The 22,940-nt window shown below is 51.5% G+C and overlaps 1 protein-coding gene across 2 annotated transcripts; it reads right to left on the reverse strand.

The window, feature by feature from the left end:
- Positions 1 to 232: 232 nt before the first annotated feature.
- Ada (adenosine deaminase) lies at positions 233 to 22,934 on the reverse strand. 2 transcript variants are annotated; one of them, XM_008851018.3, is made up of 12 exons: positions 22,805 to 22,934; positions 12,882 to 12,943; positions 9,448 to 9,570; positions 6,461 to 6,604; positions 5,761 to 5,876; positions 4,382 to 4,509; positions 3,773 to 3,844; positions 3,591 to 3,692; positions 3,306 to 3,370; positions 1,435 to 1,564; positions 837 to 939; positions 233 to 421 (listed from the first exon to the last, which is right to left on the reverse strand). In XM_008851018.3, exons 1-11 carry the CDS (start codon positions 22,835 to 22,837, stop codon positions 847 to 849), a joined length of 1,068 nt encoding a protein of 355 aa, XP_008849240.1. In that variant the 5' UTR covers positions 22,838 to 22,934; the 3' UTR covers positions 233 to 421; positions 837 to 846. The 2 variants fall into 2 exon arrangements, with proteins under 2 accessions (XP_008849240.1, XP_029410848.1); XM_029554988.1 differs by having other exon boundaries at positions 233 to 424.
- Between the last annotated feature and the right edge of the window lie 6 nt (positions 22,935 to 22,940).

Below are 22,940 nucleotides of genomic sequence, written 5' to 3' on the forward strand. Positions count from 1 at the left end.
GCCTCTGAGGCTTTGGAGGAAGAGGTCCTGGTTCTTCCCAGCCCCAGCCACTCCAGATTTCCATTCACAGTCTCCCCAGGGTCCTATGGCCTGCTACAGAGCAGGCTGTCGGAGGTGGGGTCACGTCCATTCTCACCCACCCAGGTCAGAAGGCCCAAAACCACAGTCATCATGTGCTGTAAGACACCAGCCACCAGCTGATTTATTGAGCACCAGATTTTTAGCCTTAGAAGGAAGGTTTCAGATTCATACCCATTATTGGCAGGGCCTTTGGACCATAGCCAGGACACCTGATCAGAGGACAGACCTGGCCATGCTGAGGTCTAGAAAGAATGAAGGTAAGAATGTCACAAAGCTGTGAAGACTCCATCCACATGGTGAGGCTCAGAGAGGTGGTCATGCTGTCTTCAGGGGACCTGTCCTGCTGGTCAAGTCAGAGAAGCAGAAAGATCAGGCAACTCACAGTACACCAGACATCGTGATGATCACAGACCTCCAGACCCAGAGAGGAACTCCCTTCTAGAGAAGTAAGACTGAGGTTCGAGCAAAGGCATGTGTGGCCATGCGGAAAGGAGGGGGCTCGCTAAGCTGGGGCTGGCCCAGTTTCCTGTTTAGACACAGCCCAGGCTGCTCAGATGGTTGGGAGTAGCCTTCAGGAAGCCTGTCTAGACAGTAACTACTCAGAAGATGGCCATCCTAATGAAAGGCTGACCCCCTGAGCCCAGGAGCCAGACCGTCTATGCTTATTCTCAGTGTTGCCCAGGAGGAAGGGCTTTAGCTAGAAGACAGCTAAGAGAACAGGGTGGGATGACTGCCAGACCCCAGAAGGAACATACCAGTGGTGGCCTATGGCTGCAGTTTGTATGCTGCGTAAAGCTGGTTCAGGAGCTGCTCCTTCTCTTCTTCTGGGAGGAAGCTTGACTTTGCTGCATTGATATTCTGGAAGAGCAGGGTAGGGGAACAACATGGAGTCAGGGAGTAAGGAAGGGAGCAACCTAGTGACAGTCCACGCTCTTCACAGATCATGGGCAGCAAAGCCCAGGCCTAGGGACTTGTTCTAGGCCACAGACAGCATATGCCGTAACAGAGACCACGAGCCTCCGCACCTTAGTGTAGAATGTGAGGAGGTTGGAGAAGCCCTTGAGAAGGTGGGATATGTGGGACAGAGGCCCTTACAGAGCTTCACTTGGGACATCAGAACCTGAGACCTGGGGCTCAGCTTGGAAACAACAAAAGTTTCCATAGCTGGACACACCTTTCTGGGGAGAGGGCCCCTCTGAAGGGCTTGACCCAGGCACAGGCTAAGCCACCCGGTCCTCAGCCAGGATGCCAGTGCTAAGGTATCTTCTCTGTGGGAGGTATATGGGTCTGAGACCTGCAGGCCTCACACACACCAGGGGCCAAGTGTCAGGGTTACAGCTCACACCTACTCACCAGTCGCTTAAACTCCTCCTCAGTAAATTCCATCTTCTCTTTGGTCATCTGGTAGTCAGTGTTCAGGGTGGACTTGAAGATGAGGGGGTCATCTGTGTTGAGTGAGTAGTTGGCTTTGTCATTCTTGAAACTGGAGGAGGCACCGGAAATGAAGAAGAGTCCCTTTAGTCCAAGGATTGTCACTGCCCATCTACTCCCTCCTTCCTTCAATCCTCACACCCTAGACAGCATGAAGTGTTACATCCTGGTATCAAGATGGAAACAAATTCTGAGAACTTGGGGACTTTGTCCAAAGTCATCCTGCTAGTCCAGGGGAGTCCAAAGGCAAAGGAGTGGCCTGATGGGACAGCGAGGGAAGAGGATGGGAAAGCCAGGACAGCAGTAGCCCTCAAGTGACCACCTTTTCTAGCCTCCCATTCTCAGTATCAGACAGTGGCTGCTCACCACCCCTCTGCCCTTGTTGGTCCTCAGTCCCCTACAAACGGCTCTTCCAACACAATCCTGACCAACATCTCCTTCCTTACTTGTTTTAGTAGCAGACTGACACTCTAAAGAAAGTGAATATGGGTGCATGTGCCATGGTGAATGTGTGGAGGTCAGTGCTCTTCTAGCATATGAGTGCCAGGGATCAAACTCAGGTGATCATGCTTTGTGGCAAGCACCTCTATCCACTGAACCATTTGTCAGTCCCAGAATCTGACAGTTTCTCGAAGCATCACCCCTGTATTTCTCTGACCTCTCACTTTTTAAAAACCAGTTTTAAAAGTTTGATTCATTGTGTTTGTTTTCTGTTGGTAGGCACACAGAGGCCAGAAAGTTATGTGAGTAATGTCTCCTAGCACTCTGCCTTATCCCTTTGACTAGGGTCTCTCATCAAACCTGATGATCACTATTTTGGGGGCTAGGCTAGGTGGCCAGCAAGCCCCAGCAATCCTATCTCTACCCTCCCCCAGTGCTGGGGGCACAGGTGTGCGTGGCCATGTCTGGCTTTTTGTGGGGATCCTAGGGATCTGAACTCTGATCCTCACCCTTGCATAGCAAGCAGTCTTACCCACTGAGCCATCTCCCCAGCTCCTGACACCATGCTTTTGGCTCTCTCTACTTCCGTCTCTTACTGAATTGTCCTGGGCTCTCTCCTTTGCCATCTTGCTCTGTCGTCTCCTGGGGTCTTTATTCTTCAACCTTTCTATTTGTGAGATGATGTGAACCTTTCTCCAGCCAATGTGCTCTATACTCACATGCCTCTAAGAGTCCCCATTTGGAGGTCCCACACACTAAGGCCAGCCTGAGACCATCTTATCAGAATGTCAGAGCACAAATTCCTTCTATCTACTTAAGCTTGACTGACAGACCAGTGCTGGCCTGACCATGGTCACCCCAAGTTCTTGCCATCTGTATCCTACCTTGGGGAAAGACAGCTTTAAGGGCCTGATCACAGCACAGGAGGGACCTGGCTAGTTGCTGATGGGAGCGAGGAAGCATGGCCAGGATCCAGGAAGAGCTTCAAGCTGCCCTTGGGGGAGTGCCCAGCAGCTCCAAGAGCAGCAAGCATACAGGTACATGAGACTCATCTTCCCATAGCCCAGGAAAGAGTTGAGTGACAAGAATGTAGCAGTTTCCCTCAGGAGGGGGACAATCTGCTGTGGCTGAATGAGCCATGGGGCCCGGCTTGGCAAGCAGGAGACCACAGTCAAATTTGTAAATCTGCGCTTCAGATTTCTCATTTTAAGACAAGGACAGCACTGCCTGCTTCCAAAGGAGTTGAAGTGACTTCATAACTAAGGTCTAGCATGTCCCCGTGCCCAGTCCTGTATTTTCTCCCCAGTCTTTCCAGAACGAAACCAAATGAGCCCCAGGGGACCAGATCTCACCGAACAACTGCATGTTCCGTTTTTGGATCCCAGGCACCTGTGAGGTAGCTGGACCAGGGACAGACCTGCAAGGGCAAAGTGTGGCTGGTACAGCTGGCTCCAGGTCACACCCTACAGGGGCCTGGTCACCTGCTGTGGTGGTCCTGCCAGGTTTGCCTGGACCTCCTTGTTCCAACCCCCTGAAACCTCCACTGTCTGGCCACTCCCACAGAGCTTGCCGGGCCTTCTGCCTCTCTGTCCAGAAGGCATTGGGTAGCCAGGTATCCCCTGTCCTTGGCCCCTCACCTCGAAGTGCATGTTCTCTTGCAGTAGCCGGTGGTAGAGAACCTCATCCTCCAGGGTGTGGTAGCCATGTCCCACTCTCTCTGTTTTGAGAACATCCACAGCCTGTGGAGAGGCAGAGAGGAGCTGAGCAGGGCAGCAGAGAGGGGAGGGGCAGGAAAAGGCCCACACCAGCCACTCCTCACCTCTCGCACGACCTCAGCAGAGCCCACCTCCCCAGCATGGACAGTGCGGTGAATGCCACTCTTCACAGCTCCCTGGAAGGAGAAGAGACAAGTCAGGGGTAGCTCTGGGAGGTCCCTAGCAGGCCCTGTCTTAGCCACATTTGGGGTCCGAGTTTTGACAGGCACGACTGTCCCTAGAGTCAGGCTGGGCTACTTCAGCATGGAGTAGTCTGCCTGTCTTCCCAAGTCATGGATCAGCATGGTAGCTCTCATTGATTCTGTAGCTGCTATGTGCCAGCACTGTTTGAAAGGGTTTCTACACACTGATATTCATAAGTAAATACTCAACACCTGTTTTATGGTTGGGTGTGGCTGAAGCTCAAGAAAGTCAAGTAACAGGAACAAGGCCTAACAGGAAGTATGGAGCCAAGAAAGTGGAGGCCCAGAGAGAGGGCAGTATGGCCTAAGGTCACACAGCAAATCCATAGGCCAATGCAGCTCAAACACAGGTCTCCCGATACCATGTAGGAACTTTTCTTTATACCCTGTCCAAGATAGACTTGGGGACTCAGGAAGCCCCAAGCTTGCCATCCAAGCTCCCCCAGAGCCTGCTCTCCCTTCTCAGCCCACCTCATAGGCCTCCACATGGCCTGGGAAGAGGCTGCTTCCTTCAATGGTCTCATCACCAGCCAGGTCGATAGCCACCACGGTATTCTTATGGTACTTCTTACACAGCTCCAACACCTCAAGGGACCATTCTGGGAGAGAGGTCCAATAGGTCATCAAACAGTATGGGGCAGGGCCTCCCAGCTGTGCTGGTGGCCTGCACAAGACAGAGTCCAGCCTTGTCTTCAGATCCTGACTGCTATGTCTCACATACGTGGTCCCCCAAGCCGCAGTGTCCCCCTTCTCAGAGGGATACCAACAGCACTGTACAGGGTCATGATGCTCTGTGGAGGCCATGTGTATATGGTGCTTTGGTCAGAGACTGGGCTCAGTGAGTAATGAACAGGCTATTATTCCTTTAGTTGGTATTTACAACACCCAAAGTTGGCTTACTCCCATTGAAAAGATAAACAGCTTGACATTTGGCCCACAGTGTAACTCACATGAATATTGGTATATTGCTAATGTGTGTTAAAAGCCTCAGTTATGATATGAGCCAATAAGATGGCTCATTGGGTATACCCACCAAGCCTGATGGCCTGAGGTCAATCCCCAAGATCCATAAGGTGGAAAGAAAGAACCAACAGATTGTCCCCTGACTACACTCGCACCATGGCATGCAGGTGCCCCCACATCATAAAAAATGTAAAAATAAAGTTATGTTGTATTCACAAAGAATGAATGAATATAGGCCTTGTGTCTTTATGGTTGAGGGGCTTCACCTTTCTCTGCCTATCTGTCAAATAGGGAGTGAACAATGGGGGCCCCATCTCACAGGCCGCTGCAAGGGTTAGAGGAGACGCATGCAGACTGACCATGCCCTTCTGTAGCAGGCCTGGTGGCCTGGCACCAGTCCTTGGCATTGATTCCCACTAATCCTTAGGGGAGTGTGGTCATCCTGGAACAAGGTGTAACTCTGAAGAGGTAGTATGACTTGCCCAAGATCCCAGGATTGGCTCTGCGCAATGAAGTTTGAGCCCTAGAGGTTTGACCACTGTTGGTGACAAGAGAGGCCCTCAGAGACCCAAGAAATCAGACTTATGAAGGAGGATCTGTGGCCCAGACAGGATGGGGCTGAGCTACAGGTCCTGAGGCAGGATCATGGCTTAGTGTTTCTCTCTCATTTAGTTAGGTTCCTTTGGTTCTGAGCTTCCTGCAGGTCACGTGGCTGTCAAGACCCTATCTTCCTGGAGACAGGTGCCACCTGGAGTTCTGAGCCTGCCTAGAGCCTTCTAGTGTCTTTAGAAAGCTCTAGGAGTTGGGGGGGCACTGGGGTGGGCTAGGTATAGCCCTGTGGCTAGGCCAGGCAGTCAGGCAGCTGGGCAGGGTGTGGTGGTACTCACTAGGTTGGTGGCGCATGCAGCATAGGATGGACCGGGCCTTGACCCCAAATGCTTTCTCTCCCTCCTGCAGGCCCTGGTTCACGAGGTCCACAACCTCATCGGGGGTGAGGTCTCCTCTGTGTGGGGAGAGGAGGGAGGACTTGAGGCCAAAGGAAGGCCATGGCCAGCCTGGGCTTGGGACAGGGAGGAACAACATTGACCCTGACCTATGTACTCCAAGGAAAGTCATGATTCCAAATCCTGGCACCTCTGCCCACTTCCTTAGAACTGTCTGGGCACTGCCAGATTCCAGTGTGGGAGGGTCAAACGGCCCTCCCCACCCCTGGATGGAGAGGGGGCTAAGCGTGGGTCTGGTGAATTCCCACTTTTCACATATTAGAATCATGACTCAGAGCAAGGAGGCTTTAAGATACTTCAAGGTACAAGAGGTCCAGGCCAAGAGACAGGGACAGGCCTTCAGAAGTCACCAGCCAAGCTAGGCAGAGCCATGAGCAGTGAGATAACTAAGTGCTTGGCTCAGGGTAGAGCCATAACCCCAAGGAAAGGGATAGGAATCATCCCTCTTATGGCCAAATTGAGCCCCTCTGAAGCAGTGGGCCAAGCAGGGCCGGGGCCCCCAGTAGGCAGTCTACCCTTCTCCTCTTAGGGTTGGGCTGCTCAGACACACTCCTGGCATAGCCCCCTCCAGGGCTGCACTCACTCCGTCTGGTTCCAGGGGATGGGGTCCACTTTGGAGTTGGCCAGCAGGTGTGGGCTGTAGCGCACCTCCACGTACAACACTCCTTCCTTGGCCTTCATTTCCACAAACTCATAAGCGATCCTCTTGATGGCCTCTCTGCAGCCCCTGGAGAGGGAGAAACATGGGTTGGGAACAACAGGAGCAAACCAGGCTGCCCCCAACCCTCTGCATATCAAACCTATTTCCGGCTCCCAATCTCTCACTATCCAACCTCAAGTTCTGGGCACCTGTCAGGTAAGGTCCTAGCCACTTGGCAAATCCTAGCATCTAGATTTCTAAACTACAAACCCATTCTGGCTTCTTGCCCTGGTGTAACCATACTGCCTCTAACTGACAAGTTCATGTTTGTCCTGCACTCTGTTTGCCACACAGCAGTGAGAGCAATCTCAGAAATGGAAACCAGGAGGGCTGGCAATATGGCTTAGCAGATAAAGGAGCTTGTTGCCCATCCTGAACCTGAATTTCATAGGACCAACATGATGGAAGGAGAGAACCAACTCCTGCAAGTTGTCCCCTGATCAACTCATGCTGTGGTACATGTGCCCCCCCCCAAAAAAAAGTGCACTGGGGCCTAAGGGTATGGCCCAATGGCAGAGCATGTGCCTAGAATCCCCCTACCTCCATAATTTTTACAAAGGAAACCAAAGCACACGGCTCCTCTCTTCGAAGCCCTAATAGTTTCTGACCATATGGAAAGACATCATGTTGGACCACACGATGTGATCAACAGCCTCTCTGGCACCTTGCTCCTCACATTCTTTCTCATCAAGGGCAGTCAAGTTTGTCCTCCCCATCTCAAGACATTGGGTTGCAGCCTTCTCAACTGGAGAGTACATTCCTCCAGCATCCTGGCCTCCTGCCTCCCTCTACATAGGGCCAGCTCAAGCTCTCCTACCCCAGGTCTTTAAAGATCACCTTCTCTCTGGGTATAACTTTTCTTCTTGGGCCTAATCAATACCGGACAGTACACAGCAATACTTTATTTTTTTAAATATTTAATTAAAATTTTATTTTATGTGTATGAGTCTATTGCCTGCATGTAGGTAAGTGCACCCATGTCGTGCAATGCCCATGGAGGACAGAAGAGACCATCGGATCCCCTGGAACTGGAGTTACAGACAGTTGATAGTTGCCATGTGGGTGCTGGGATTTGAACCCTGGTCTTCTGCAAGAACAACCAGCGTTCTTAACCATTGAGCCATCTCTCCAGCCCCAGCACATGCTTTCTTTAGGGGATGCTTCCCATCTCCCCTGCCTCCCATGAGGGCCCCTTCAGCTGCCTTCTCATGGCTGTAACCCTTTGCCAAGGGAAGTGCCAAGGACACTGTGACCAGATATCTGTTGAATAATAGATATAAAGCTGGCAGGGAAAATAAAAACCCAAATAGGTGAGTCAGAGGGACTCTGGGATGGGCAAACCTGATCCTTAGTCATGGACTTTTCTTCTGTGTGACCCTGGGTTAGTCAGTTACCTTCTCTGATACCTATGTTGCAGGGCTGTTGTGAGGACAGATGAGTAACACATCAGAACATGCACCTAGACCAGTGCCTGGAGCAGGGCAGAGAAGCACTGCACTAGATCCTCGCCAAAGGCCAATTAATGATCAGGCAGATGCTGAAAAGTGTTTTAGTTGTTGCTGCTGGGTGTGGGCTCCATAAGCAAGGCACAAAGTGACCTGTGAGGGCCTCTGATCAAGTGCTAATGGACTGGGCCTGGCTGGAACTTCCCACCACAAAGAATAGAAACAGACTGGGAGAATGGGTGAGGGAAGGCAGGCAAATTGTCACAGTCCTGAGTGAGAAGTTTGGGGAAATTGGGTCCCCAGGAGGCTTATGAATGGGAGTGGGGACTCAGCTCCGCCACAGGGAGGAGCATGTTCCCTATTGTTCCCAGTTTCAGCTCCCCCATAGCTGTGGTCTCATTTCATTCCTCAAGTGGGTATTGAGCCCTCACACTGAGCCCTGACCCTGAATACACAGTGGGCAGGAGGTAGGGTCCCTGCCCTTCAGCCACCTTCTGCCACAGCAACCGGGCAGTAAAGAAGGAAAGTATCCATCAGACAGTGACAACTCTATAGACACACATAGAGCCAGGAGGCAGTATGGTATGCCACAACACAGTCAGCAAGACCCTTACTAAGAAGGGCCATGAGAGATGTGCAAAAGGCTAGTGATGGGCCTTGAGGGAACAGCATTCCAGGCAGAGGGAACAGCAAGGGCTGAGGACCTGGTGTCAGGATGTACTTAGTGTCCAAAGGTAGGGGAGCAGTGAGCAGCAGGCTGAGGCAGGAACAAGGGCCCAGACCTGACATGTGGTCTTTAACTTTTGCTCTGAGGGACACAGGGAGATACTGTTAAATTTGGGCAGGGAACTTAGGTTTTAAAGTCATAAGACTTTTCTCTGGAACTCTTCTATGACTACTTTTGGGGCTTTTCAGAGCCTAGTAATGGTCCCCACTAACCTGACTCAGGAAAGGACCCAACCCTACTTCCACTTCCCACTCCAGAGCCCAGCCTTCCTTCCCCTCACAGTCCAAAACTCTAAACTAGGGCACAGGAGACCAGGTTTGGATCCTGCTTTGCTCTGACCCCATGTCTTCTCTCAGCCTCAGTTTACCTAGGTCAAGGCCTCTTTCTCTGATATCTGTGATAGCGGCATGAGTCTAGCAATGTCAGGTCCTGAAGGGCAATGAGCTCTCAATGAGACATCCCATAGACTGCCAAGCACAGGGCTTCAGGGAGCAGGGCCTCTTTTGCCTTGTGCCAGGAGCTGCCCCTGGGTGGCATGGGAGATGATGTGCCCAAAGGCACAGGAGAGATTTGCTCAACTGTATGCCACAGCAAGAAGCAAGGCTGCGGTTTAGAGTGCCTTCAGTCCAAGGCCCAGGGTTGGTCTTGGTTTCAAGGATGGATGCCACCCCAGGATACAAGGGTTGGGAGCAACTCACGCGATAGCAGGCATGTAGTAATCAAACTTGGCCAGGAAAGCTGGGAGGGAGATTGGCTTGTCCATGCCAATGACATCAAGCAACCCCTCCACTGTGTCGGCTGGGAGAGCAATCCCTCGCTTCCTGGGAACAAAACAATGAGGATACGATGAGCCCAGGGCAGGATCCAGCCAGCCCTCCTGGGGCAGCATGGAATAGACTCAGAAACCCAAGAGGAGACATGGGAAGGAGCTGGATGGAGTGATCCCTGGGACAGATGGGGAAGCTGAGGTCCAAGGCCTAGAGAGCCAGGCTGGAGGCCTTCCAAGACTTCTGGCCCTAAGCCATGACAAGTCAGCATATCTGCCATCTAAGTACTTAGTGGGCCCAACCACATTTAGCACCCAAGATCAGATGAGACTAGGTGTGTTCAGGGTTGTATAGCGGTAGTCAAGCCAACACATCTCGAGGAACAAACAGATGGGGTGAGTGCCAGGGCAAGCCCAAGACTTTCTCGTCAGGCCCGGGGGCAGGCAGAACCAGCTGGACACATGCCCAAACAGGAGATATCAGGGGCAATGACTACTGTGCAGTGTCACAGTTCCCAGGGGAGGAGCTGGCACCAAGACCACTCCCTCTGCCCTCCTGTGACAGGCACACCACAGTGGCCTGGACTGTCACAGCAGCCTGCCTCATCCAGCATAGGCCTGCTGTGCTGGCCACTCAGCTTAGGGCTCTGTCAGATCCCTGCCCCAATACCCCTGCCTAGGAGCCTCCTCTTTGTAGCAGGATCTCTGCCGCCCTGTCCACTGGAGGAAGCTTATGTGAACTTGGGGTGACCTCCTCCTCCGGCATACACCCTTGCTTTCTCCTCCCATGTGGCTCAGCTTCAGCATAAGGGAGTCACTCATTATTATTTATTATTATTATTATTATTATTATTATTATTATTATTATTATTATTATTATTATTATTATTATTATTATTATTATTATTATTATTATTATTATTATTATTATTATTATTATTATTATTATTATTATTATTATTATTATTATTATTATTATTATTATTATTATTATTATTATTATTATTATTATTATGTGTATATGTATGATGTGTGTGCGTGTGTGCGCGTGTGTGTGTACAGGTGCACATGTGCCACTGAGCATGTGTGGAGGTCAGAGGACAACTTTCAAGGTGGTTTTCTCCTTCGAGTTGGCTCTCTCCTTCTACCATGGGTTCCAGGGATGGAACTCAGGTTGCCAGGCTTGCAGAGCAAGTGCTTTTACCCACCGAGCTATCTAGTCCACCCAGTGTCTCTAATTTTAATATAAAAGGATGCCTTCAACCTACCATGAAGCCCTGGGTTTGATCCCCAACACTGCATAAACCAGGTGTGGTGCCACACACCTGTCATCCCAGCACTTGGGAGGTAGAGGTAGGAGGATCAGAAGTTCAAGGTGGCTACACCTTGGCTACACAGCGAGTAGGAGGCCAGCCTGGGCTACATGAGACCATGTCTCAACAAACAAACCCTGGAAGTGAACAGCCTCAAGGAGATGAGAGGATGTTGTATTCCTATAACAAGAATGTCCCCTTTTAAAAAACATCAAGGGGATCAGACTACAGCTGCTCAGCATGCAGAAGACCCTGGGTTCCATTCCTAGCACACCAATAAAATAAAATAATCCCCTCCCCTGTGGGTGCCCAGTAGGCACCACCAAGGTCTTCCTGCTCCAGCCTGTGGGCCAGTCTGTCACAACCCTCACTAGCCTCAGATCCCCATAACACACCGTGGGGAGATGGTGCCCCTGATGTGGTCTTGGCACACAGAGGACAGGTGCTCAGTGTCATCTTGTCCCCACAGGCTGAGCTTCTTGCTGCTGCCCAGACTGCCTCCAAGTCACCCTCCTAAGGCCATGCTCAGCCATGGTGGTCCTGCAGAGCCTGTAGGGGGACAATCTGCTGACTGCGTTCAGAGACAATGATTCTGACTGCAGCCCCACAGCACAGCCGTAGGATAGCAAGGGTGTGGTAGGTACCTGGAGACAGTCTATAGGCAGACAGGAGGTCACTGCCAGGGTCAAGGGAGGAACAGCAGTGGCTTAGAGCACTGTAGTGATGGGCATCAGAGGGTGGCCAGATCTCCAGCCCACAGGGTGGTGAAGGACCCCAGAAAGGAGGTAAGAGGCTCCATGAAGGGTGTACTCCCAAGAGCTGGAGGAAGAAGAGATAGCTGCCAACAGTCACCACGACGGGCTGCCGGCTTAGGCCTAGGGCGCCACAGGTGAGGGCCTCCCATCTGCTTTCTCCTTCCAGCTGCTCTACCTGGCCCTCCATATCTGAGTCCCTTCCTGCAAACTCCAGGGCAAACCCCAGCCAGGATCTGCTGTTGTCACTCAGGGCCCACTGAGGTAGCCTGAGTGGAAGAATCACATCAGCCTCCCACTGAAGGCTCTCTGCCCTTCCCTTTCCCTCTACCCAACCCTGGACACTCATGCCTTCTTGTACCTGCTAATGAGAATTCTGTGACCCCTTAATAAGGCTTGATTAAATCCCTTCTCAGTGTCCCACCCAAATGATCTCAGCAGGGCCCTGTGGCAATACCTAACAGCTCCAAGTGGGCAAAGGCCAGATAGAGATAAGGCCGAGACGTCCCCCTTACATTGGAGGCATAAGATGCTAATAATATCTTGAAGTGGCATTTATGGAGCTCTATTGTATCCTGAGCTAAGTGTGTTTCATGTCTTACTTTCACCAAAGCTTCTGGTTGCATGATGGGACATGGACTCTGCCAAACCCCTGGGCTGAAACTGCCCTCTGCTCATGAAAAGCTCTTGGCTGCATGGCTCCTGTTCACCATCTGTAAAGTGGGAAAGCAAAAGAACCTCCCTCCCTCCTGGTGAGAGGAGTCACTAAGTGAATCCAGGGAGGCACAGCCAAGGCTGTGTGTTTATGTCACACAGCTGAACAAAAAGTACGTCCCAGGAGAGGAAAGAAACATGGCAACAGGAAGAGACTGCCTAGCAGAACTCCCCCAGGGAGTTGAAAGCCATGCTCTGGAACTGGGGACAAACACCTCAGGCACACCCGGGCACCTAATAAGACTGGCACATGCCACAGAGGTGGAGCTGAGGCTAGACACCAGAGACAATAAGGGAAGGCCAAGTCCTTGCTGTTATAGGGAACTGTAACAGCAAAGGAGTGAAGGATGCTGGAAGGGGCCCTTGCCCTGACCACTTGAAGTAGAACCGTCTAGGTTCACCTCCTACGTCCAACCTGTGGAGGCCAGAGTGGAAAGGTCCCAACACAGCACCTTCTTCCATCAGGGGCTTGTTTGACTCCCACACAGGGGGATGAACAGAACTCTGGGAATCTCAGGGAAAGGGGCTAAGAAGAGCTGTGGATTCCACTGAATTCTGCAGAGGATGGCTGCTGTCCATGGACTTACTTGGCAAAGTATAAGATGGTTTCTGGCTTGATGGCTCCATCTAGGTGGACATGAAGTTCCACCTAAAAGGGAGAGGAAGAGAGAGAGAGAGATTGAGATTTATGAAACCTGAGAAACCCTTCAGAAGTCACTTTTACTGTATACTTAAACTAATATACTTTAAAATATTTTTTATTATTTTTATGTGTATGAGTGTATTGATTGCATGGATGTGCACCCTTGTCGTGCAATGCCCACGGAGGTCAGAAGAGGGCATCACATTCCCTGGAACTGGAGCTGTGGATGGTTGTTAGCTGCCATGTGGGTGCTGGGAACTGAACACAAGAGCAGCCAGTGATCTTAACTGCTGAGCCATCTCTCTAGCCCCCCGATATACTTCTTAAATTTTTTTTTAACCTCTTAAATTTTTTTTTTTTAACCTCTTAAATTTTTTATTCCCACAATCTTGCTTAATCTCATCTGTGTGTGTTTTGGGGAGGACCAAGTGCCATCACTGTTTCCTTTACAGCTGAGGACACTGAGGTTCAGAGAGGTTAAATACCTCGTGAAAGATACACAGGAAGCAAGTACTGGAAACAGGAGCCTAACCCTGTACCTTAGCCACAGGTGGGAGCAGCAGACCAGAACCCAAGCCCAATTCCAAAGTTTGTGATCTTAACCATGAGGCCAGTTAGGGTCCCATGGGGACTACTGAATTTCAGCCACTATACAAGGGACACTTTCAGCTACCTTGCTTAACTAACTCTGAGTTTAACAGAAAGACCTCACTGCAGACTCTGTGTTAGTGAGTCATCTGTATCTCACACCTCAAAAATCAAGTTCTAGGGTCTGGGGAGACAGCTCAGTCAGTAAAGTGCACAGATGTGAGGACCAGAACCCATATAAAAAACCAGGTGTGGCCAGGTGTGGTGGCACACGCCTTTAGTCCCAGCATTCCGGAGGCAGAGGCAGGCTGATCTCTGTGAGTTCCAACCAACCTGGTCTACATTAGTAAGTTCCAGGCCAGGTAGGACTAGAGGGAGACCCTGTCTCAGAAAAGATCAAACAAAACAAAACAAAAACAAAAACAAAAAACTAGGTGTGGTAGTATACACTCGTAATCCTAGAATGGGAAAGTAGATATAAGGATCCCTGGGACTCACTGGCCAGACAGATTAACCTAATCAATGAGACCCAGCTTCTTAAAAAAATAGGGTAATGGGCAAAGCATGGGGGCACATAGCTTTAATCCAAACACTTAGGATGCAGTCAGGCTTCACCATCACAGAGACTATAGGACAGAACCACCCAGGGGGGCTCTTGTGACCACAGAGATGGGACATCATGTGAGAGCAGAAAAACCAGCAAAGGCTGTGAAGCTGGCTAGATAGGGAGGCTGTGAGAGGCTACCACAGTCAAGAGCTTGAGGCTGGAGGCTAGGACCAGGCACTGATTCAAGCCAGCACTTAGTGCAGGGGAGACAGAGATTGGAGAAGAGAGTCCAGTGATGGGAGCAGACTGAAGGACATGGCAGGTAGAGGCCAGGCCACAAGGCATCAAGGGGAAACAGTGATCTCCCTGAGTCAGTAGGTTGGACCCAGCCATGGCCCCCAAAGTTGCCTGCATCTCAATCCCCAGAACTGGTAACCAACCTTAGCAAGAGATGGAATTACCCACAATCTTGGAAGGAAAGAGCTCATCCTGGACTCCTTGGGCAGACCCTAAATGTACTATCCTGACCTGGTACCAGAGATGGAAGAGTTGCTGCTCAGGACAGGAAGCAGCAACATGACCACAGAGGTAGAGGTTGGAGTCATCTAGTCACAAGACCAGAACACCTAGTACCAGGAGAGACTGGCAAAGCTAGGGGCAGAGCCCCTGAGCCTTCAGAGTGAGTAAGGCCCACCTAGTACTTTGATTTTTGACTTCTGACATCCAGAACTAGGGGAGGGGTAACGTCCTTCCATTTTTTTTTTCGCAATGCTGGGAACAGAATGCAGGGCATTCCGTGGTTTTTAAACCACTGAGTATGTGGTCACTTGTTACAGGGGTCACAAGAATGTCATATAGCCAGGTCAAGGCTAGGAGGACAGAAAGACACCCCTGAGTCCAAGAACACGGGCTCTGGGAACCCACTGAGACATGGAGGAAGCTTTGGAAAGTCATCCATGCCTGTCGCAATGCTGGGAACAGAATGCAGGGCATTCCGTGGTTTTTAAACCACTGAGTATGTGGTCACTTGTTACAGGGGTCACAAGAATGTCATATAGCCAGGTCAAGGCTAGGAGGACAGAAAGACACCCCTGAGTCCAAGAACACGGGCTCTGGGAACCCACTGAGACATGGAGGAAGCTTTGGAAAGTCATCCATGCCTGGGCTTCACCCCAATCAGTTTCACCTCAGTAACTAGGATATGTGCAGGCATAATTGTACTTCTATATTTTGGGGGTGCTAGGGGATGGAGTCCAAGGCTCCAGGGCCTCAAGCATGCTAGTCAAGCACTATACTATTAAGTCATACCCTGAACCCTGTTTTGTATTTAAAATACATTTAATCCCAGCACTCAGGAGGCAGAGAGAGGCAGGCGGGTCTCTGTTAGTTTGAGGCCAGCCTGGTCTCCATAGTGAGTCCAGGCCAGCTGTGGCTATAGGGAGACCCTGTCTCAAAAAGACCCTCCCCTCAAAATTGTTTTGAACTTGCAGTCAAGGTTGAGGACAGTGGTCCACAGTCTCAGAATCCTGAGGCCCAAGTAGGAACAGAACCCAGACAGAGGACAGGCATGGATGAGTGGGAGTATAGAGTGGAGACGGTCTGCATTCTTCTGAATTTTACTTCTGAATGGCTGACAGATGGCCTGGGAAGGGACAGGAGGTCGAAGTGGCTCAGAGAAGTTTGTTTCTTTTTGAAGGTGGGAGTGAGTTGGTTACATTTAATCACTGGTGAGGCAACAGAGGTGAGAGCGGTTACTGAAAAGGGGAAGGAGGGTTAAAAGGCAAAACCAGGCCTGACCTGTAATGGGTCAGGGCAGGGTCACTGGGGACCATCAGTGGGCATCAGGGTTCTGCAAGGTCTCTCTGGGGAAAGTACTCAAGTGCCAATGCAAGATGCTCCCATAGGGCATTCTGCTCTGGTATAACAGCAGCAATGGTCAGGGTGGGACTGTCCCATCTGCCAGGCTCCAAGAGATCACCATGGCAAGTTGCAGGCAGATAGCCTTAGAGCCAGAGCTAGAAACATCCTTGCCTTACACAGCCTGTCCTGCTGACTGAAGCAAGAGTACTTCTGAGGTCAGAGTCACAAGCTGTGATGACACCCAGGGCTTCGAGGTAAAGAAAAGCAGATAGCAAGGGGCACAACATAGAAAGAAGGTCCAGAAAGGTGCACTTGAAGGAGCAAAAACTCTCAGGGCAGAGTTGGTGAGTGAGAAGCAAGAAGCAGGAGAGGGAGGTGGCTCCCTGCTGAGGGGACTGCGGGTGGGTGCCCAGGATCTCAGAGTCAGGAAGCCTGATGGGAATTGCTTGCAGAGATCCAAGCGTTTTCCACGGAAATGTTTTCAATAGGGAAGCCATCTTTTAAAAGCTTTTCCGGCTTCCAGGGTGAAGGGCAGGCTGGGAGGAAGCCTGGACAGATTTGCTAATATCATTTCCAGACTAGAGCTGAGTACTGTTCAGGGTGTGCACCCTGCACAGTAGGTGCTTATGAGCAGCAGTTCAGTATACAACAACAGCTCCTGCAGGAGGGCCACACAGAACCAGGCAAAGAGGCCTCTGAGCAGGGGCAGCAGAGCCAGCCACTCACCATGCCTCATAGAGGCTGCCTACAAGAGGGTGTGTGGCAGAAGCGGGAACCATCTCCACAGGCACCCCAGGTTGAGGCAGGCCTCCCACTGAAGTTTCCAGAAAGCTGCTATGGAGACGACAATCCGCTACCCTAGATGACTGTAGAGTACAGGCTTGGAGACTGAGGTAGGGACCCTGCCCTCCTGGCCCTGTTCTGGGAAAAGGAACAGCCAGAGTCCAAGATGTGAGTGTCTACTATGTACATATCACAACCTTAAAGGCAAGGACTCCACATCCATTTCTTACCTAAGAGGAAACTGAGGCCCAAGAAGTGTCTAAAGACTCAGAATGAGTCAGGGATGGGGGTGGAATTTGAATCCAGGTCTGGTTCTTGAGCTCCTAACCACTGTCCTGCGGGCCTCCCTGCAGACAGGATGAATGACAGCAACAGTGCTGAGAATTACAGAGCTGCCGCTGTCGCTGTTTTCTCTTGACCTCTAGGCAAGGTTCACATTAGCCCTAGTGACAGTCATGGAAATGGACTTGCAAAGCAAAGCCTGGGGAGGTTCAAGGACCTTCCCAGACCTACAGACTGACAGTAGCACAAAGCTGGGGCCCAAGTCCTTTCTGCCTCCAAGTCCAGGTCCTGCCCACAACCACAGCACCACCAGGGCCTGGCACCAAGCCTGTGCCCAGCCTCCTGACCTCTCTGGAGATGTTTCGTGCCCCCTCCCTCTGCACTCACTCTACAGGGCTAGCTCACAGTTGATCCACGATCTGTCAGAGCTGCAGGATGCTCTCTTCGGGCTGATGGAACAGGAAGCAGCTCAGCCACCAACAGATATAGGAACTGAGGAACGCACTAAGACATGCGAGCACATAGGTAAGGTCCAGAGATGCACATTCACAGCCCCCAGCCTCCCAGGTCACAGGACTTGTGTTTGGCCAGGTGCTCCTGTATCTGACTGAGGATCACAGGCTCAGAGAGCAGGCACAGCAGGCTGCCCACAAGGCAAGCCTGATCAGACATGTGCCCAGCTTCCAGTCCCCTAAACACACAAGTCTGCTCTGTTTTCACCCCACTTTTCTGTCATTATTGCACGTTGGTCCCCTCAGCAGTTTACTGAGAGTGAAGACTTACTTGTCTGTGTCACCTGTTGTGTCCCGAGTCCTAGAATAGCACCTGGCTTAGCAAAAAGTACTCTGGGTCTGTTGACTGTCACTGAGCGCTCTCTCCCGCTCCTGTCTAAAGTCAGCAATGGAAGGTTCTCCCCCACCATGGAGAAGGGGCTGACTTCTCTATCCTGAGCCTGGTGGAGAATCCAGGAACACAGAGCAGCCAGAGTTGTCTGGCCAACCCTGGGCCCTGAGCACTGTGGCCAGAACCCAGCAGAGCCACAGTCCACTGCCAGCCCAGCTCCTCCTTTGTAGCTCTGCTCTCACCAATGATTTGGGTGGGGCAGGGGGCATCGCCTCATGTCCTCTGACCTCTCGGGTGACTTTTAGGGTGAAATTAAGAAACAAGGCAGCCCTGGGCCAATGAACTGTTTCGGCTCCACCTCCTCCAGGAAGCCTTCCAAACTGGGCCCTTTCTAGGATCCTTCAGCTACAGTATGCAGACCAGAAGAGGCCAAGAATCCCCTCAGTGTTTCCTGCAACCTTGGGGCCTGGTGCAGCTCTCCACTACTGTTTATGAGCCAGCTGAGAAGTTTCCCAGCCAGCAAGAAAGAACTCCTTCTGAGGGAGGTCTTGTGATTCAATAGCCTAAGGATGCCCAGTTATCTCCACTTTATGGGTGAGATGATTGAGGCTCAGAGATTAAGGAACTTGACTTAGGTAATAAAAAATCTACTGAGCTTCAGACTAACGAACACCACAGCCAGGAAGTTGTGTGCCTAAGACCGGAAATCTTTACCCGGGCAACATGTTCCCTGAATCTTATAAGGCAAGGTGCGAGGCAGATGATGGGGAAGTCTGACCAGGATGATCAGTAACCATGGTGATGCTATTCTATATCAACAGTAGCTATCAGTGGCATGCCAACACTGAGCCAGCTTATGTCTGTGAGATGAGTACAGGTAGAATTCCTATTTAAACTGAGGCACAGTGAAGTTAAGTAACTCATCCAAACTCTCTAACTCATTAAGTGGGAGATCAGAACTTGACTCAGACAGCCTAGTCCTGGCCCTGGCACGTAGGTTACACACCCCTACAGCTACTCTGGGGCCTGGCTCACCTTTGCCCCTAGCCTCATGGAAAACATAGCGTAGCATCCAACCTCACTTTGGACACCCCTGGCTAACTCTGTCTAAAGCTATCCCACAGTGCTACCTTCCCCCACCCCAGGGAGCATCTTAGGACTCTCAGGACACCTAGGCAGGTGGACAAGTCTCTTCCAGCTTGCAGGGCCACCTCCTAGGCTGAGGCTGGATGTGGAGTCAGGAGGCTAGCTGGTCTCTCTGACACCCTGTGTACCCACAGACCACTTCCCTTCTCCGATCCGTGCTTCTACATCTGTCAAACAAAGGCTTCCATGAAACCAAATCTCCTCTCTTCCCCCTCGAGTGCCTCCCCACCAACTGCCATTGAAGTCAGAATGAGTGAGACTGCCTCTTCCCAGGGGTAATTTTGTTTCAGCAGGTGGCTCTGGTAACTGAAAGACGTGAAGAGCCTCAAAAAGTGCGCCTGGGGTTTTATCTCCAGAAGACAAGGTGACGGTGACACCCAGAGTGGGGAAGCCTCACAGAGTCCACAGCTGCAACCCCCAGAAGGGAGCATCTCAAGAGCCTGTGCTCCCCACTAGGACTGTAGAAGAAACCATCCACGTATGGATTTCCCCGAGACCCTATAGCTGGTTTCTTCATCCTATCCTACAACCCTGGTCTGTCTGAAGGCCCAAACCAAGGCACTAATTCTAACTCCTTGCCCCATAACACCCTCCCCCACAAATGGAAAGGGCAAATTGGCAAAGCAGTAAATAGCAAGTATTTACTTCAGTTTTAGGACGATCTAAGTTCAAGCCCAGCTCTGCTGCTTTCTGGCTGTGTGACTTTAGCAAGTTCCTTCCCCTCTCTGAGTCAGTTTCCTCCAATGTAAATGAAAATAATGGGACCCAGAGGCCTGTGGTGAACATATCATGAGTTATATATGCAAATCAGCTAGAACAGTGCTCAGTACAGAGCAAACATTCAAATGTGAAAGAGCAAAGGTGCACTGGTTCATGCAATATATGAAAAAAGGGCTAGTTTAGAAGCCGAGCCTTCTCAGCCTGGGCCAGTTCCCTTGTACGCTGGGATGCAAGATGCACAAATTTTGTGGTACCCAGAACCACTCCAGAAATCCTCAGCTCTCAGTACAATGATAGGCACAGGGTCAGCTTGGATCTTCAAGACACAGACCATCTGGGAGCCACTAGATTTTTCTAGCCCTGCTCCACATAGACACTGATGAAGGCCACTGGTCCATACATATACATACACTCACCCACTTTCTTCTGTGCCCAGCAAGTGCTCAGGAACGGTTTGCTAGGTGCACAATCAGAACAGGTACCTACACTCTTGCTCCTCAAAGCAGGTTGATGGGCCAGCATTGTTAGCACTGCCTGGGAGCAGTACAGCAGCATCTAGGCCCTACCCGGACCTCCTTAGTCACAGTCTACACAGTCAAAACCAGGCGACTTGAGTGCATGTTAAAGTCCGGAAGGTCGAAACAGGGAGGTGCTCAGTGGGTAAATCGCTTGCCGCACAAGCATGTGGATCTGAGCTTTAATTCCCTGAATCCACATAAAAACATAAGGAGTGGTGATGCAGGTCTGTAATTCCAGTGTTCCTATAAAGGGTTAACGGGATGCAGAGACCGGAGAATTCCTGGAAGCTCACGAGCCAGTCGGTTTGGCATACCAGTGGTAAATGACAGAGACCCTGTCTCAAACACGGTAACATGAGGACCAACACCTGAGATTGTCCTCTAACCTCCACATGTGTGCCGAGGTACATGTGTGGCCACACTCATACACATTAACATGTACACACACATTAGAAAAAAAAAAAACAATTCTGGAAGGCACCACCCTTCTCTGCCTTCTTGAAGTTGTCCAGGCCCTGGGTCCCAGCTGACAGTAGGCTTGGGAAAGTTAAAGAACCCAGCAAAGGTCCCTGTCCCTAGAGGTAGGCATGGAATCAATTCCCAAGATCTGCAGAGGTCTCCCAGGAAAGACTTAGGGACATGGGATTTCAGGGGGATTTTCTGTTTGTTTGTTGTCTGAAACAGGGTCTTGGTATATAGCTCAGACTAGCCTGGAACTCAAAGACCTCCTGCTTCAGCCTTTCCCAAGTAGCAGAAATTACAGGTATGCCCCTTGGTGCCCAGCTTAGGGAATGAAACTTTGAAACCAGCTCCCTACCTGGACTCAACCCCCAACCTGGCTATCTTGGGTCTAGTTAAGCTCTTGGCATCTGTTTCCAGTCTGTACACCTGACTACCTCCCAGGGTGCCTGCCATTATCATCAAATGTATGTAGTTGCATTTAGGCCACGGTCTGCCAGACCCACCAACCCTCAGTGAGTTTCAGTTGGCGAAACTCAGTTACACTGGCAGGCCGGGAGCTAGGTCTGGTCACAGTGGCTCCTTCCCACTTCTCATGTCAGCTGGAACAGCATCCCTCCCTCACCATGACATGAGACTTATCACACCTCAGACACAACAGCAGACACTATTTTTCTGCCCAAGCTTTGCCTTTAAACATTCAGACAACCATGTCAGCAGCTGGATCCGATTCCCCAGGTGCAGCATCTGAGGCCCTGAGGGAGGAAATGACCTGCCTCTATGAATCAGATGACAGTACAGGGAATCCCAGCATTGATCCCCACAGAGCTGGTACTAAAACATTCCAAGGATACAGGTGCATACAGCAGGTGCCATACATGTGTGTTCTGTCATTCACCCCCCAGCTCCCACCACTGTCAATCAACGGGCTTTGTCTACTGCCTTAGGTTCACTTCTTCCCTTGACCAAAGGCAGAGAATCTAGAGCATTAAAAGAAAAAAACAAAACAAAATAAAAGAACAACAACATCACCACCTTCACAGCAAGAGGCACTAAGGATGGGCAGGGATACCAGATCACACCTACAGGAGGCACAGATGAGGCAGGGGGGTTGCCCTGCACTCTTAATCTCTAGTTTCTGACAGGAAGGAGCACAGCATGTTCCCTGTGGTGGGACCATGAATGATGGAGTGCATACCTGCCTGCCCTCCCTCTCCACGCCACACATGTGTGCACACACATGTCCACATACATACACATTGGACTGTCATCCACAGGTGTTAGGTGTCTGCATCACCAGGTGGCCTGTTTCTTGGAGGGGTAAGCTGAGGCTGCTTGCCTCTGAATTCCCCCACTGGGCCCTCAGTCTTGCACTGATGGCCTGTTCACACAGCCTGGCTGACTCCTGGGTCCTGTCCTCTGGATAGACTCTGTAAAGACTGCAAAGCTGGCCTTAGGGGCCTGGACCCTTGCTGACTACCACTGTTCCCAAGAAGCTGCAGCTGGTGGGTGGAGAGACAAGGGGCTCTCCCTCGGGGCCAATGGCTTTGGCTTAGCTCCAGTGAACTCTATTGTGGCCAAAGGCCCAGGGCCCCCAGGGTGGTGAGGGGCCCCTCCTCCAGCTCCTAGCCCCCCATGTGGGGGAGGGGCCGGCCCGCTGCTCTCCTTTCTGCTTGGCTCACCCATCTTCCCACGGGTGCATTCGTAAACCTGGGCTCCCTGAGCCATCATTAAGTTGTATAAAGCCTTTCACCGACAGCGTCATTCACCACAGCTGGTGAGCCCGGGGCCCATTCTACTGAGGTTCGGGGGACATCATGTCCCCACCCAGGCTCCCTCAGCGGCGCGGCTCCACCACACTAGGTGCCCATTTGGCAGACAGCGAGGCTGAGACCCAGAGGGACAGGTCAGAGGTAGAAGCAGAACCCGAAGGCCAGCCAGAGGCGCTCCTGGCCACATTGCCGCCCATTCGACATCCCGGAGGCAAGCCGAGGCCGGGGCCAAGGGAAGACCCCGGCAGGAGCCGCGCTGTGCTCCTAGGAGAGGATGCCCAGGGCCAGCCCCCGCTGAACCCCAGGCAGCCCGGGATCCGAACCCCGGCCCGAGCCCGACCGTGCTCACTTTGGGCTTGTCGAAGGCGGGCGTCTGGGCCATGGTGCTGAGCGTTCCGCAGAAGCTGTCCGGGTGGCCGCTGCCTTGGTGTCGGACCGCTTCCCCAGGACCCTCTGTGACCGCGGCCCGCCACGCTTCTCTTAAC

Source organism: Nannospalax galili, unplaced genomic scaffold (genome assembly GCF_000622305.1).
Source record: "Nannospalax galili isolate Female #2095 unplaced genomic scaffold, S.galili_v1.0 scaffold205, whole genome shotgun sequence".
In the NCBI taxonomy this organism is placed as follows: domain Eukaryota; kingdom Metazoa; phylum Chordata; class Mammalia; order Rodentia; family Spalacidae; genus Nannospalax; species Nannospalax galili.

Bases quoted from the DNA above. Each gene is read 5' to 3' on its own strand.
- Ada (XM_008851018.3), bottom strand. From the start codon at position 22,837: ATGGCCCAGACGCCCGCCTTCGACAAGCCCAAA. The intron at 9,571-12,881 runs GTAAGTCCATGG...TTTTGTTCCCAG, and splicing joins ACCATCTTATACTTTGCCAA to GAAGCGAGGGATTGCTCTCC. The intron at 5,877-6,460 runs GTGAGTGCAGCC...CTCCCCACACAG, and splicing joins ATCCCCTGGAACCAGACGGA to AGGAGACCTCACCCCCGATG.